This window comes from Chiloscyllium plagiosum, chromosome 3, assembly GCF_004010195.1.
Source record: "Chiloscyllium plagiosum isolate BGI_BamShark_2017 chromosome 3, ASM401019v2, whole genome shotgun sequence".
Taxonomy (NCBI): Eukaryota; Metazoa; Chordata; class Chondrichthyes; order Orectolobiformes; family Hemiscylliidae; genus Chiloscyllium; species Chiloscyllium plagiosum.
Window position 1 is genome coordinate 23,634,596 of NC_057712.1, and position 15,451 is coordinate 23,650,046.

Consider the following 15,451-nt stretch of genomic DNA (forward strand, 5'->3'; position numbering starts at 1 on the left):
TGCTTGAATTCCATTTACCACAGTTTTGCCCATTCACTTAATCTATCGATAGTCCTTTGTAATTTTATGCCATCATCTACACTGACTACAATGTTGTCCATATTTCTGGCATCAACACACTTCGATGTATGACTTTCTATGCCATTTTCCAAATCTTTAATAAATAATGTTAATAATTGAACCCCCAACAAAGATCCATGTGGGACATCGCTGGTCACATCCTGCCAGTTTGAGTACCTACTTATTATTCATACTTCCTGTTGCCTGTCACTGAACCAATGTCTCACTCATGGCAGTAATTTGCCCTTAATTCCATGGGCTTCTACCTTGATTATAGACCCTAGGCTACAAATTCCCCAGGCTAACTGGTCTGTACTTCCCTGGTTTTCCTCTTTTTCCCTTCTTAAAAAGTGGAATGACGCACAATTTTTCCAATCCAGAGGAATGGCTCCTAAATCTAGGGAATTCTGAAAGATTATATTTCGGACATCTGCAATGTCCTCCTCAGACTCATTTAAGACCATTGAAGAAAAGCTATTTGGCAACAGGGATTTGTCACTCTGTAATTCCATTTATTTCCTCATTACTGATGTTTACTTCCATTAATTATATTCAGTCCCCGTTCCCAATCCACTTTTAATTTCCTCGGAATTTTCAGCAAGCTATCCTCCTTTTCCATTGTGCTTACTGAGACAAAGTAATTATTCAACACATCTGCCATTTCCCCACAGTCATTGACAATGCCCTCACCTTCAGTCAGATGCTTCTGACCATCCTCTTCCCATTTATGTAACTATAAAATTTTTAAATTGATTTTGATGTCCTTGACAAGTTTCCCTTCATAATCCATTTTTGTAGCTCTTATGAGCTGAATTTTGACCTTTTGCTGATCATTGTATCTTTCCCATTCAGGATCTGTGCTGTTTCTTGCATTTTTGTAAATCCTATCTTTTAATTTTATGCTGTCTCTTATTTCTTTAACGGCCTGTGGCTGATTTTATCTGTGAATTGGAGTTCTCCCTTCTTTGGGGTACAAACTGGTTTTGTATTGTGTTAAATATTGCTTTAAACATCCCCCACTGTTCCTCAGTTGTTTTACCCATGAATAGATTTTCCGGTTTACTGTGGACAGTCTCTGTCTGATTCTATTACAGTTGACCTAAGCTAAATCTTAAACTCTAGCAGCCGATTCATGTTTTGCGATTTCAAATGCTGCATTGAACTTGGTCATGTTATGATCACTTTGTGAGGGTAGCTATTTGACCTCCTGTTACTTTATGTCCTACTTCTGTACATCTTTTTGGAATTAACCTATTATCTTATAATGCTGCAATCTTTTTTAATAGCTAGGCACTGCTTATGCATACAAGGCTTGTTTTTCCATAACGTTGATGTTGACGCATAATAACTACTGTGTGACTTTCTGTTTGTGTTGGTTTGTCACATGTGTCTTCAGTGATTTAATCGCATATAAACTGAATGGTTTCTGTGGAACTCCTGTGAGGGAGTTGATCTTCTCCTGCCAGGGTTCTCTGTGGCCCTTTCTGATCTCTCGCCATGACATACCACAAACAGCTGCAGGCTATTTGCGCAAGTTTCTCTTCAGGCTCATAAATCTGTAACTGAAATTTCTTCTAGATTTACATTCATTCTGTACAACTAAATCAAAATTCAATCTGTACTGTTATGTACTGTATCTGATGTCAACTGTGCTTTGATCAGAAACTCAACTGGACTCACTACATAAACTCTGGTTGCAAGAGCAGGTTGGAAGCTAGGAATACTGCATCGAATAACTCACCACCTGGCTCCCAAAGCCTGTCCACCATCTACAAAGCACAAGTTAGATGTGTGATAAAATACTCAGCACTTGCTTGGATGAGTGCAGCTCCAACAACACTCAAAAGCTTGACACCATCCAGGACAAAGCAGCTCACTTGATTGGCACTACTCCCACCAGTATCCACCACTGACACTCAGTAGCAGCAGTGTGCAGTATCTACAAGATGCACTGAGAAATTCACCAAAGATCCTCAGACAGCACCTTCCAAACCAAAACCACTTCCATCTAGAAGAACAAAGAAAGTAGGTATATGGGAACACCACCACCTTCAAGTTTCCCTCCAAGCCACTCACCATCCCGACTTGGAAATATATCACTCTTCCTTCACTGTCGCTGGGTCAACCAATGGCAGGTGGGCTGCAGCGGTTCAAGAAGGCAGCTCACCACACCTCAAGGGCAACTAGGGATGCACACTATATACTGGCCTGGCCAGTGATGCCCATATCCAACAAAGGAATTTTTTTTTTTTAAATCTACAGGACCTACCTGATCTAAAGTGGTGGCAGAAAACTAGGTAATTTCACAAAAAGAGACTCTTTTCTCAAACAATATGCACTTTCTTTGCATGTTAGCAATTAGATACAAGAAGACATTGTTCCTCAAACTTTGTGACTGAGATGGTAAGTCTGTCTTCATTGAGATCCAGACCTGATTCGCCTTTACTTTCCTAAGACTTTGCAAGATCATTAGATTGGTTCTTCTGCATTAATCCATTCATTGCCATTACCGATACAAGATTAATAAGTCTTTGCAATGCATTTTATTTTAACGGAAATGCTGTTTCATCCCCAGTTCAAGTGCAGGAAATTAAATCTGTGTCAACTTTGCCCAGTTGAGAGCACTTTTATGTCAGAGAGTGTAGTCATTGAGTTCAATTCTGAAATAGATTTCAACACAGAGCTCACCCAACAGTTCCGTGTAGCGCTGAGAACTTCAACATCGCAAAGATTGCTGCCTCTTAACTATCAGTTGATCACCGAGACCCTACCATCTGCTTTTTTAGGTGTTTGTTAGAGATCCCTCAGCAATTTTCAAAGTGCAAGCTTTCTTAGCACTTTGCCCAACTTTCTCAACCAATAGAAAAGGTATAAATTGGCACCCGTGAATCACAGAAAACCATTTCTTCCAACATCCACCTCTTGACTCTCTACGTATTTGTTTTCCTTTGCATTGTTCCGAATCACATCTAGATAACAGACTGATGATTCCATAAATACTTTCCATGGAATACAAAAATTATACCAAACAAGATAATCTTCAGACTAGTTGAGATTATTGGATGTCAGTGCAAGATTCAAGTGCTTGTGTGAAACTACAATTTCACAGTATATTCCAAAGAAAATAATGCTCTTGAAATATTTCATTTTGATTTGGAAAAGTCATGGATTTTGTTTTACCAAAGGTGCAGAAATCCTGTGTGTTTTGTTCTGTGGCAAATGGAAACCGAGAAGCTGATTTCCTCACTTTGCACATGGACGTTTTTTTGCATGAATAGAAAAACATAAACAAATGAAATATGGTATAATTTTGTGTATGTGACCATTATCCAGCTTTTTAATTACCTTGCATTTATTTTAATTCTGCCTTATCCACTTCATTCATTAATTCTGTAATATTTATCACATGTTTGAGGTAATTTCAAAATACGCCAACAATTAAGGTGGCACAGTGGCTCAGTGGTTAGCACTGCTGCCTCACAGTGCCATGGACCTGGGTTTGATTCCTGCCTCAGGCAACTGTCTGTGTGGCATTTGCACATTCTCCCTGTGGCTGCATGGGTTTCCTCCCACAATCCAAAGATGTGCAGGTCAGGTGAATTGGCCAATGCTAAATTAATTGCCCATAGTGTTCAGGGATGTGTAGGTTCGGGGTAAATATAGGGTTTGGGTGGCTTACTCTTTGGAGGGTTGGTGGGGATGTTTTGGGCCGTAGGGCCTGTTTCCACACTGTAGGGAATCTGTGATTGTATTAATCCTAAATTTTTGAATATGGATCAAAATGCCTACCAAGCAGTGCTTTTAATTCCTTCCAATTTATCTCCAGAGAAATGTCACTAATTCAAAGGTATGGAAAATATTTGAGTAAATTGTTTCCCTTTGATAGGCGATGTTGAAATATTATTGCTGAATTTATTTATTGTAGGTAGCTCAATTAACATCGAATTGTTATCAGCCAGTGCACTTAGTGTAGATGTAGCTACAACTGGCAAGGACCTGGTTTTGATTCCAGTCTCGGGTGACTGTGCAAACTCCACACAGACAGACATTCTCCCGATGTCTGCTTGAGTTTCCTCCGGGTGCTCCATTTTCGTACTACAGTCCAAAGATGTACAGGTTAAGTGAATTGGCCATGCTAAATTGCCCATAGTGTTCACGGATGTGTAGGTTAGATGTAGGGATTCTATGATAACATCAACACATCTTAATTTTTATTAACCCCAAAGATAAATAAATTAGTGGGATTTAAAGAATTCTAATTACTTTTAGATTTGTAGTTGTTTGGTGATGGATGCTTTCGTTTCTTTGTAGTAATGCTTTAGATATGAAATACAACCCACGCTTAAACCTACTGGATGATGGTACTTTAATGATCAAGAATACTCAGGAGGATGACCAAGGAGTCTATCAATGCATGGCCAAAAATGTAGCAGGAGAAGTGAAAACTCCTGAAGTTATTCTTCGGTACTTTGAGATACCAGGTAAGCTCTTTCTGCTTTAAGATAGTTACGTGTGAACATATGGGTGGGTGGCGCTGAGTGGAGGTGACAGAAGGTGAATGAAAACCTACATTGGTGCTCCTTACAGAAATAATAGATATAAGTACATTACTACAGAGATAAGATTGTTTTCATGCAATACTGTCTCTTTACTCTCAGACAAGAAATCAAAAATTTGCAACATGCTAGTGGAGATATAGTGTTAGTTTTACTTCCAGTGGGAGGTGAACTTTTCAGAACAAGATTTAGTGGGCCTTATCAAACTGAAAGGAGATTGAGTGAGGTGAATTATTTTATAAGAATGCCAGCTGGAAAGGAATCTCACAGAGTGTGTCATGTTAATATGCTCAAAAGTTATTTTGATAGGGAAGGAAAGCAAAAGGAGAAGGTTTTATTGGTTATAGGAGAAAGTGAGGACTGCAGATGCTGGAGATCAGAGCTGAAAATGTGTTGCTGGAAAAGCGCAGCAGGTCCGGCAGCATCCAAGGAACAGGAGAATCGACGTTTCGGGCATAAGCCCTTCTTCAGGAATGGTTTATTGGTTATAGCACAGAGTGAAGATCCAAGTTCAGATGAGACTGAATTGGACATTCCTCAAATTGTAAAAAATTTGAATTAATTATTGCGTTACCTTCCAGAGGAGAATCGAAATAACCTAAAAGAGTTATGACATTTCCATTGGAGATATGTGAGAATAAGCTGGGAAGTACTAATCTGATTATGCGTGATGTATGTATAGTTAATACTGTTCTATTTAAGCAATTAGCATATAGACCTAACCCTCTAAAGTGGCTCAGGTTCAAAAGGGGTTGAACGCATGCTGAAAGATAATACAATCAAAGTTGAGTTGAATGGAGCTTACTTATAGTAATGTGGTAAAACCACGTAATACCCAATGATTATGTGTTGGGTCAATGAAGTTATAAAATCTGATTCATACCCACTCAACATTTAGAAGGCTGTAGTGAGAAGGTGGGACAAGCAACTTATATTTCAAAATTAGACTTACTCAGAAGACACTTGCAGGTTCCTTTATCCGAAAGAGCAAAGGAAATTTTGGCTTCTCTGATTCTGAATAGACTGCCACTTGGTATGAAAAATGCACAAAGCTACATTTCAAAGATTAACCAGTAAGGTCATTTCAGGATTACCCAATTGTAGGTGTATTTTCATGATCTGGTGATTTTTACTCACAAATGGAAAGAACATTTGGAGCATCTAGAGGAATTGCTCAAAGGACTTCGGGCGGTGGGCTTGGTAGAAAACCAGGCTATGAGTGAGTTTGCAAAAGCCCAAGTCACATTCCTGGGCCATTTCATTAGACGTGGACAAATGGTCCCACGAGATGAGAAAGCAAAAGTTATTGTGGTGTTTCCCATACCATCTACAAAGAGAGAAGAACTGACTGATCTTTATTGGAAGTTCATACTGAATTTTAGCAGTGTGTTTGCTCCCCTGACTGACTTGTTGAAGAAGTGCAGAAAATTTCAGTGGACGGTGGACTGTCAGAAGGCACTTGACAGCCTGAAAGTTGTATTCACCACTACCCCAGTGTTAGCCACATCCAATTATTCAAAGTCATTCAAGGTAGCTATCAATATGAGTGATGTGGATGTCTGCGATTCTCTTGCAAGAAGATGACGAGAAGTTAGAAAGACCTAGTGTGTATTTTTTGACTAATCATCAAGAGACATATTTTATGGTTGAGAAGGAAACCTTAACCTTGGTTGACTGAGAGGGGATCTGATTAAGACATTTAAGATTATTAAACGATTGGACACTCTGGAGGCAGGAAACATGTTTCCGCTGATGGGTGAGTGCCGAACCAGAGGACACAGCTTAAAAATACGGGGTAGACCATTTAGGACAGAGATGAGGAGAAACTTCTTCACTCAGAGAGTGGTGGCTGTGTGGAATGCTCTTCCCCAGAGGGCAGTGGAGGCCCAGTCTCTGGATTCATTTAAGAAAGAGTTGGATAGAGCTCTCAAGGATAGTGGAATCAAGGGTTATGGAGATAAGGCAGGAACAGGATACTGATTAAGGATGATCAGCCTTGATCCTATTGAATGGTGGTGCAGGCTCGAAAGGCAGAATGGCCTACTCCTGCACCTATTGTCTATTGACATTTTAACATTTGTATTGCCAGTAATATGCTTGAGACAATTGAATATACTGATTGTAACCCTTTAAAAGTTTTGGAAAAAAATTAAGAATAAAAATTCCAGACTGTGTAGATGGAGCTTATTATTGCACCCATTCAAATTAACAATTATACATGTGGCAGGATGAGGCAACGTAATTGCTGATGCATTGTCACGACTTTGATGAGGAGGCGGTCAGTGACAGGAGAAAAATGGACTGAAATGGAATGTGGTAGCGAATGTTTGCATGCTTAGAGTCCATGTAATGTATGTGTATTGTAGTGTACTCATTACATTAGGCTGAAGCTTTTTAAAACTAGAACCATTTTTGTATTTTGATGGTTCTTTCTTTTTTTTTAATGAGTGAGGCATTACCATACTATGGCTTTCAGAGATGTATTTTGTCTTATTTTCTTTTATGAAGAAAGGTTAAGACACAGGTGATTAGTGGTCTGCTCAAAACCAATGAAGTAAACAGCTTATGACGCCTTGGGTTTGTTTTTAAAATTGTAACAATAAAAGCATCCTGAATGGGTGGAGTCAAGCTCCCACAGAGCCGAGACTTTTAATTTTAGCTTTCAGCAGTTGATGGGGTCTTGAAGCTGGATATGGAAGCTCTTATTCCTCTCTCCCTGTTACAGCTAGAAGCTGGGGTTCTCTTCCTACTGCTGGAATTGCATGTGAGGCAATCTATTTTACTGAATTTGCCTTTGCCAAGTGTGTGTTTGTGGGATGTTAATATATTGGAACAGTTAATTATTAGTAGTTTATATATATAATTTTGTTAAACATTTTGATAGCGCTATAGTTAAGCTAATACTTTTTTATTTTGTCTGTTTTCTAACTGTAGTTCAAAAAGAGTGTGTCTGTTTTAAGTCCAGTAGTTTGACCAATTGAATTGCATCCAGAATGCAATGCTTAGCACATAGCCTAGACCTTAACTTTTTGTTATTTTAAAGATATCTTCTCAATATATTTTGAGGGAGTTTGGTCTGGTCCACAGTATTAGTATTGGTGCCGTCTGAAATGTATCTGTAAGGAGTAATATGTGATTACAAAACTTTGAAGTGTAGATCTAATTTAGAAGCTTGTGTCAATCTCTGCATTTTGGCATTTTCAGCTCATTTGCTGTCAGTGAAGTTCTGTATTGAATTGACCTCAGCAATTTATGTGGAGTTTGAACATCTGAGACAAAAGTCTTCTGTTTCCCATTCTTTGAATGTCGTTCCATTTCTGCTTAAGTTCTGTATTTCGGACCTGCAGCATTTGTAGTTTCTCATTTGTACGAATTTCACAGCATAAAATGATGATTCAGTGTGTCTTTTGACCGCCTTTGTGACACTTCAGCTTCATGGGTGCCTTATAAATGCAAGTATCATCCTCTATTAATTCCTCTTATTAGCTAGCATTGCCATTGCAATCTGATGAAAAGACTTGAAATATACTCAATAATACACTCATAGGGAGATGACGGCATAGTGGGCTATTAATTCAGTGACCCAAGTAGTGTTCTGGGGCACTGGGCTCGAATCCCACCATGGTAGATGGGGGAAATTGAATTCATTAAAAATCTGGAATTAAGTGTCTACAGATACCTATGAATCCATTGTCAATTGTAGGACAAACCCATCTGGTTCACTAATGTCCTTTAGGGAAAGAAACTGGCATCCTTCTCTGATCTGGTCTATGTATGACTCCAGACCCACACCAATGTAGTTGACACTTTATTGCCCTCTGGCAGTTAGTGATGGACAATAAATGCTGGCCTAGCCAGTGATACCCACATCCCATGAATGAAGTTACAAAAAAAAGACATGATGTTGGAAAGGTCAATTGGACCAACATATTTGAAAGTACGTGCAAATTCAGACCATCGGATATCCTGACAGACACACAACTTCTGTGACACCAAACTGTTTATTTAGACTCTGATAAACAATGTAGGCATGCAGTTACAAAGCTTTTTGGCACAACTATTTGCTCCGTTCTAGAGCATAGTTGGCTGATGGTTAATTTGTTTTAGAGTGATGGAGCTTATAAACAATTGGATGTTTGTACAACACAGGAAGGTTAGTGAGACTGAGTGCTTAACTCTGGGAGATTCATCATGGAAGGATGTTGGTCCAATGAGGGAGGAAATAATGTCCTCCATGAGGGAGGAAGTGTTAGCCCAAGAGATGGAGCCAAAGACAGCAAGACATTCAACCTGAAGCAGAGAGGTATTAATTAGGTTGGCAGGTAATTAATTGGTACGATAATATTTTTTTCTCTAAACTAGTAGTGGGTGATGTAAGCAGAGGTGATTGGTAAATGTCTGTATCTAAACTTATTTTTGTTTGTAGCTATATCAAGTCTTATGAGTTGTGCTGTACATGCCTGGCAATAAATTTCCTTTACCTGAAATGTTTAAACAGCATCGACATTCTTAATTTTTATAACTTTGCTGCTGGGCTTCTGGCCAGGATTTCAGTATGAGTATCAGTGTATGAAGTTGTGGGGTTTTGTGCTTATTGCGATGTTACCATTCATAACATCAGATACAGGTGATTGACATGCATTTCCTTCATTTGGATATGGAACATTTGGACATTTCTGAGAAAAGATTCCAAGAGAAGATTTTGAAAGAAAACATGATATTAATCAGCTTGCTCTCTCAGAGCAAAAGGAAATGGAGTCATTAACCAAGAAATGTTTTGTTTTGATTTGACTTGATTTTATGTGTACTGAGGTACAATGAAAAGTGTTGTCTTAACGTGCTTTACAGGCGGATCAGGGTAACAGAACAGTGTGCAGACTACACTGTTGAGAATGTGCAGAGAGGTCAACATTAACATTAGGAGGTCCATTCAAGAGTCTGAATACAGCAGGGAAGAAGCTGTTCTTGAAGCAGTTCGTACATGTACTCAAACTTTTATATCTTCTGCCTGACGGAAGGGGCGGAAGAGAGTATAACTGAGGTGGAGGGCTCTTTGATTATGATGGTTGCTTTTCCAATGCAGTGGGAAGTATAGATAAAGTCCGTGGATGGAAGACTGGTTTGCATAATGGAAAAGGCTATGTTCACAACTCTCTGTAGTTTGTTTCAGTCTTGGGAAGAACAGCTGCCACACTACGCTGTGACGTATCTAGATAGGATGCTTTTTATGGTGCATCTGTGCAAATTGATAAGAGTCTTTAAGAACATGCTGAATTTCCTGAGCTCTTGAGGAAGTAAAGATGTTGTGCTTTCTTGGTCGTAGTCTCAACCTGGGTAGACCAGGACAGATTGGTGATCATCACTCCCAGCAACTTGATGCTCTCGACCATTTCCGCCTCAGCACCATTGATACAAAAAGGGTATTCTCTCCACTCTGCTTCCTAAAGTCAATGACTAGCTCCTTTGTTTTGTTGATGTTAATGAAAAGATTGCTGTGTTTACACCATGCCCTTAAGCACTCAGTCTCTTTCCTATATTCTGACTCATCATTGTTTGAGGTCCGACCTGCAATGCTGGTGTCATCAGCAAACTTGTAAATGGACAGGTGTGGAATTTGACCATGCAGTTATGTTTGCATAAGAAGTATAGTAGGAGGCTGAGTATGCAGCTTTGTAGGGCACCAGTGTTGAGGATTATCATGGAGGGCATGTTGTCGGCTATCCTTATTATCCTTACTGACTGCGATCGTTTGGTCAGAAGGTTGAGAATTCAGTTACAGAATGGGGAGCAGAGACTTGGGTCCCAGAGTTTGGAGATGTGTTGTTTTGGAATTAAGTGTAGAAGGCAGAGATGTATTCAATAAGTAGGAGCCTGATGTGGATGTCATTGTCGTCCAGATGTTCCAGGGATGAGTACAGGGCCAGAGTCATGGTGAGGCTCTACTCTAATGTGGGGATGTAGTGATGCACATGCAGTGAAATCTTTTACCTGTTAATGTCCATAAATTTGATACATTAACAATTGGGCATCCTCCTCTTCTACACATTTGATTCTAAAGTCCATATTCCCTTCAATTGGGACGACACTGGGGTTGACATTGTACAATTCTGGGGCTGTTAATTTTTTTTAGGAGATTGTATGATATTATACTCTAGTGGGCGGCACGGTGGCACAGTGGTTAGCACTGCTGCCTCACAGCGCCTGAGACCCGGGTTCAATTCCCGCCTCAGGCGACTGACTGTGTGGAGTTTGCACGTTCTCCCCGTGTCTGCGTGGGTTTCCTCCGGGTGCTCCGGTTTCCTCCCACAGTCCAAAAAAGATGTGCAGGGTCAGGTGAATTGGCTATGCTAAATTGCCCGTAGTGTTAGGTAAGGGGTAAATGTAGGGGTATGGGTGGGTTTCGCTTCGGCGGGTCGGTGTGGACTTGTTGGGCCGAAGGGCCTGTTTCCACACTGTAATGTAATCTAATCTAATCTAATCTATACATGCGTTGACATTGTACAATTCTGGGGCTGTTAATTTTTTTTAGGAGATTGTATGATATACATGCTGACAATTACTCAAAGTAAATTGTGGTGTGTGATATGCAAATTTCCATTAGTTGCTGATGCTATGATCCCCATAGAAACTGATAGCTTTTCTTTTAAATAAGGAAAGGAAATTCCTATACAGCCAATGGAAAGAGATCCAGTGAATAAGATTTCACTATTTAAAACCTTTACTGTAACTAAAATCAATATAATTTTAAAATTAATTAATAATGATGGGTATGTTACAGTAAAAAGTAAATTTCTCTTTAATTAGCAGTGAAAACAAAAATACATGGTTATAAGCATGCTATTGTCACCTCCTGCACAAATGTATGACCCCATGCAATTTCAGAACTTTTCCCAATTGGCCTCTGCTTTGTAGGATCTTCCATTTGCCATGTGACCGTTTGACCTTTTGAATCATATTCACCAGCAGCTATAATCTATCTAAAGCCCTTGGATGGGATTCACACCAACACCATGTTTACGCTGTTCACGACAGTCCCAATAGCACATAATTGTAGTTGAAGGGAGTTTCTCGAAATGGAGAAAGGTGACCAATGGTGTTCCACAGGGGTCAGTGTTGGGGCTACTGTTGTTTGTAATATACATAAATAATCTGGAAAAGGACACTGTTGGTATGATCAGCAAGTTTGCAGATGACACGAAGATTGGTGGAGTAGCAGAAAGCATAAGGGACTGTCCGAGAATACGGGGGATATAGAGAGACTGGAGAGTTGGGCGGAAAAGTGGCAGATGGGTTTCAATCCAGACAAATGTGAGGTGATGCATTTAGGCAAGACTAATTCTAGAGCGAATTATACAATGAACGGTAGAGCCTTTTTGAAAAATTGATGAGCAGAAAGACTCTGGGAGTACAGATCCATTGTACCCTGAAGGTTGCTGCACAGGTGGATAGAGTGGTCAAGAAGGCATATAGTATGCTTGCCTTCATTGAACAGGGTATTGCATATAGGAGCTGGCAAGTCATGTTAAAATTGTACAAGACATTGGTTCGGCCGCATTTAGAATTCTGTGTACAGTTCTGGTCACCACATTACCAAAAGGAGGTGGACGCTTTGGAGAGGGTGCAGAGAAGGTTTATGAGAATGTTGCCTGGTATGGAAGGTGCTAGCTTTGAAGAGAGGTTGAGTAGGTTAGGTTTACTTTCATTAGAAAAAAGGAGATTGAGAGGGTACCTGATTGAGGTTTACAAGATCATGAAGGGTACAGACAAGGTGGGTAGAGACTAGCTTTTTCCCAGGGTGAAGGATTCAATAACAGGAGGTCATGCTTTCAAAGTGAGATGTGGAAAGTTTAAGGGGGATACACATGGCAAGTACTTCACACAGAGGGTGGTGGGAATTTGGAATGCATTGCCAACAGTGGTGGTAGAGGCAGGCATGGTAGATTCATTTAAGATGTGTCTGGACAGATGCATGAGTAGGTGGGGAGCAGAGGGATACAGATGCTTAGGAATTGACCGACAGGTTTAGACAGTACATTTGGATCGGCTCAGGCTTGGAGGGCCGAAGGGCCTGTTCCTGGGCTGTAAGCTTTCTTTGTTCTCTTTCCAGACTCCCATCCTGACCTCTTTATATGGTCCATTGAGCTCTGGCAGCACTGAAGTTTCAACATTTGGTTTGTCCAATATGCAACGCCTTAAGCTTCCTGTTGTCAGTATTCTGAACTTTCCAACTATAATAACAGATACGTTAACATAGCCCCTGCTGTATTCTTAGAGCTGTGCTTTAACACCAGGGTGTGTTCTAAAACGGCTAAAGAGAAAATTGCTTTATTACTCAACCTGTTTCCTCTATACACGCATCCTCAATGTTATGAAACAAAATAATGTCTACAGCAACTCCACTGGACTTATTTTTCTGTTTACCTTTTGCTTCTTAGTTAATTATCCCCAAGGCAACCCTTGGTCACATGAGCATTTATTGGAACCTAATGGTTTAATGATCAGGAAAGCAACTTACTCTCTGTCAGAGTATTCTGTTTCCCATTTCAGTCTTGATACAACATTACCCATGAAGAAAATGCACACTTCCCACTGCACATGGTTTCAAAATCACAAACTTACCTTCAAGTAAAACATACGTTATTGAGTTTAGAAGCTTGGATAATATTCTCAAAAATATGTTTCATAGAATCCAGCAGTGCACAAAGAGGCCTTTCAGCCCACTGAGTCTGCAGTAACCCCCCAGCCCCGCCCCCAAGGTGTCCCACCCACACTTGTACCTGTAACCCTGCATTTCTCATGGCTAACTCACCGAGCCTGTACATCCCTGGACACTACAGACAACTTAGCAAGGCCAATCCACCTAACCATCTTTGGACTGCGGGAGGAAACTAGAGCACCCAGAGGAAACCCATGCAAACACAGGGAGAATGTGCAGACTCCACATAGACAGTCACCCGACACTGGACTTGAACCTGGGTCCTTGGCGCTGTGAGGCAACAACGCTGACCACTGAGCTACCGTGCCGCCCCTAATGAGGGCTGCCCAAATATTTAGCCCCTGAATGAATGTGAAATATTACAGCAATGTGAATGGTTAACATCATGGTGTTTATGGTAATGCAACCAGATATCAATGCTACTTGAAAAGTTGGACATCTTTTCATTATCAGAGGAAGGATTAATAGTGTTAAGCCCAGAATCTAGATATTGAGTCGACTGTGTAGAAATATTGACTTGCTACTCCATGGTTTTGAAATGGATTTGATTCTTCTTCCCTAAAATAGCTCGGCCTGCCTTTGTAATTCAACCACAAAATACGGAAGTGTTGGTTGGTGAGAGTGTCACTTTGGAATGCAGTGCAACAGGAAACCCTCAGCCGCGGATTACCTGGATGAGAAGTGATGGGTCGCCCTTACCCCATGATCCTCGCTATACCATAACTTCCTCAGGAGGACTGTACATACAGAATGTAGTCCAAGCAGATGGTGGGCAATATACATGTCATGCAAACAACAATCAGGACTCCATTCAAGCAAATGCATTCATTATAATCAAAGGTATGTACAGAAAGTGTCATAGTAAAATTCATGTGACATATTTTCTTTTCTTCTGTGTGATAGACTTGGGTTGTTACCCTGGGAGCAGAAGAGACAGAGGACAGATATTTTTGAGATGTATAAAATTATGATGGGCATACACAGAGAAGAACCTTTTCCCCTTGGTGAAGGGATCATTGCCCAGGGACATAGATTAAAGATAAGGGGCAGGAGGTTTAAAGGGAATGTGAGGACTTTTTTTTCACCCAGAGATTGGTGAGAAACTGGACCTCACTGCCTGTAAAGGTGGTAGAGGCATAAATCCTTATATGTATTATTTAGTATTTAGATGTGCACTTGTGATGCAAACGCATACAACGCTATAGGCCAAGTGCTGGAAAATGGGATTACAATAAACAGGTGGTTGATTTTGACTGGTGCAGATTTGATGGACCAAAGGGCCTTTTCTGTGCTATAGATCTTTTATGACTCTACGTGGGCATCACTGTCAGGGCTGGCCTTTGTTATCCCCCTGAACTGATTGGCTGTCTAGGCCATTTCAAAGGGCAATTAAAGCTCAGCCACGTTGCTCATGTCATCAGATTCCACTCCTGAAAGAACAATAGTGAAAGAGATGGATTTCTACAATAATCAACAACGATGATATAGTCACCGTTAGAGTATATTTTAATTCCAGATTTCACTATGTGTCATGTTCTCCAGAACACAAGATTGCTACTTCAATTACTTTACCATAATGCCGCAGCATCCTCTATCTAGTTTAGAGCAAATTCAGATCCATTTAAACTGTGATAACTATTTCAACGTATTTGTGCTTTTCTTTCTCTGAACTCATCAATATATCCTTACATTCCTTTGTCCCAGATGTTTTTATCTCATTGCATCTTAACTTCATCTGTACTGTTTACCTCAAATGGCTCTTATGATAGAGAGCCAAATTCTAACTTCACTGTACATCAGGTGCTCCCCCAAATTCTTCTGTAGACACACTCACACGCACACATTCCCATCTCATAAATAAATGTAAACATGTCCTCCACATCTAGTCTAAAAAATAATTATATTATCTTACATATTTTTATTAGATCACACCTCTGCAGAAAATGTTTTATCTTGAAATAACTCCACAGAGGCCAGTATTCCATCACCAAGTCACTCTTTATTTACATGTGGAGAGTCCTTGACACTGTTCTAGCCTCTCAGAGCCAGCTCTCAGAATGAACAGGATGTCTGACACTCCTGTTTACATCGGGGAGACAGGTCGCCAACTTGCGGATTG

General features: G+C 40.2%; 1 protein-coding gene across 3 annotated transcripts in view; it reads left to right on the top strand.

Moving 5' to 3' along the window:
• The window catches only part of LOC122541771 (peroxidasin homolog), a 245,554-nt gene that overhangs the window by 168,320 nt on the left and 61,783 nt on the right, over window positions 1-15,451 (top strand). For all 3 annotated transcript variants that reach the window (XM_043678736.1, XM_043678754.1, XM_043678744.1), the window contains 2 exons: window positions 4,372-4,541; window positions 13,900-14,172. In XM_043678736.1, the coding sequence (XP_043534671.1) occupies window positions 4,372-4,541; window positions 13,900-14,172 (443 nt within the window). The remainder of the gene's footprint in view (window positions 1-4,371; window positions 4,542-13,899; window positions 14,173-15,451) is intronic.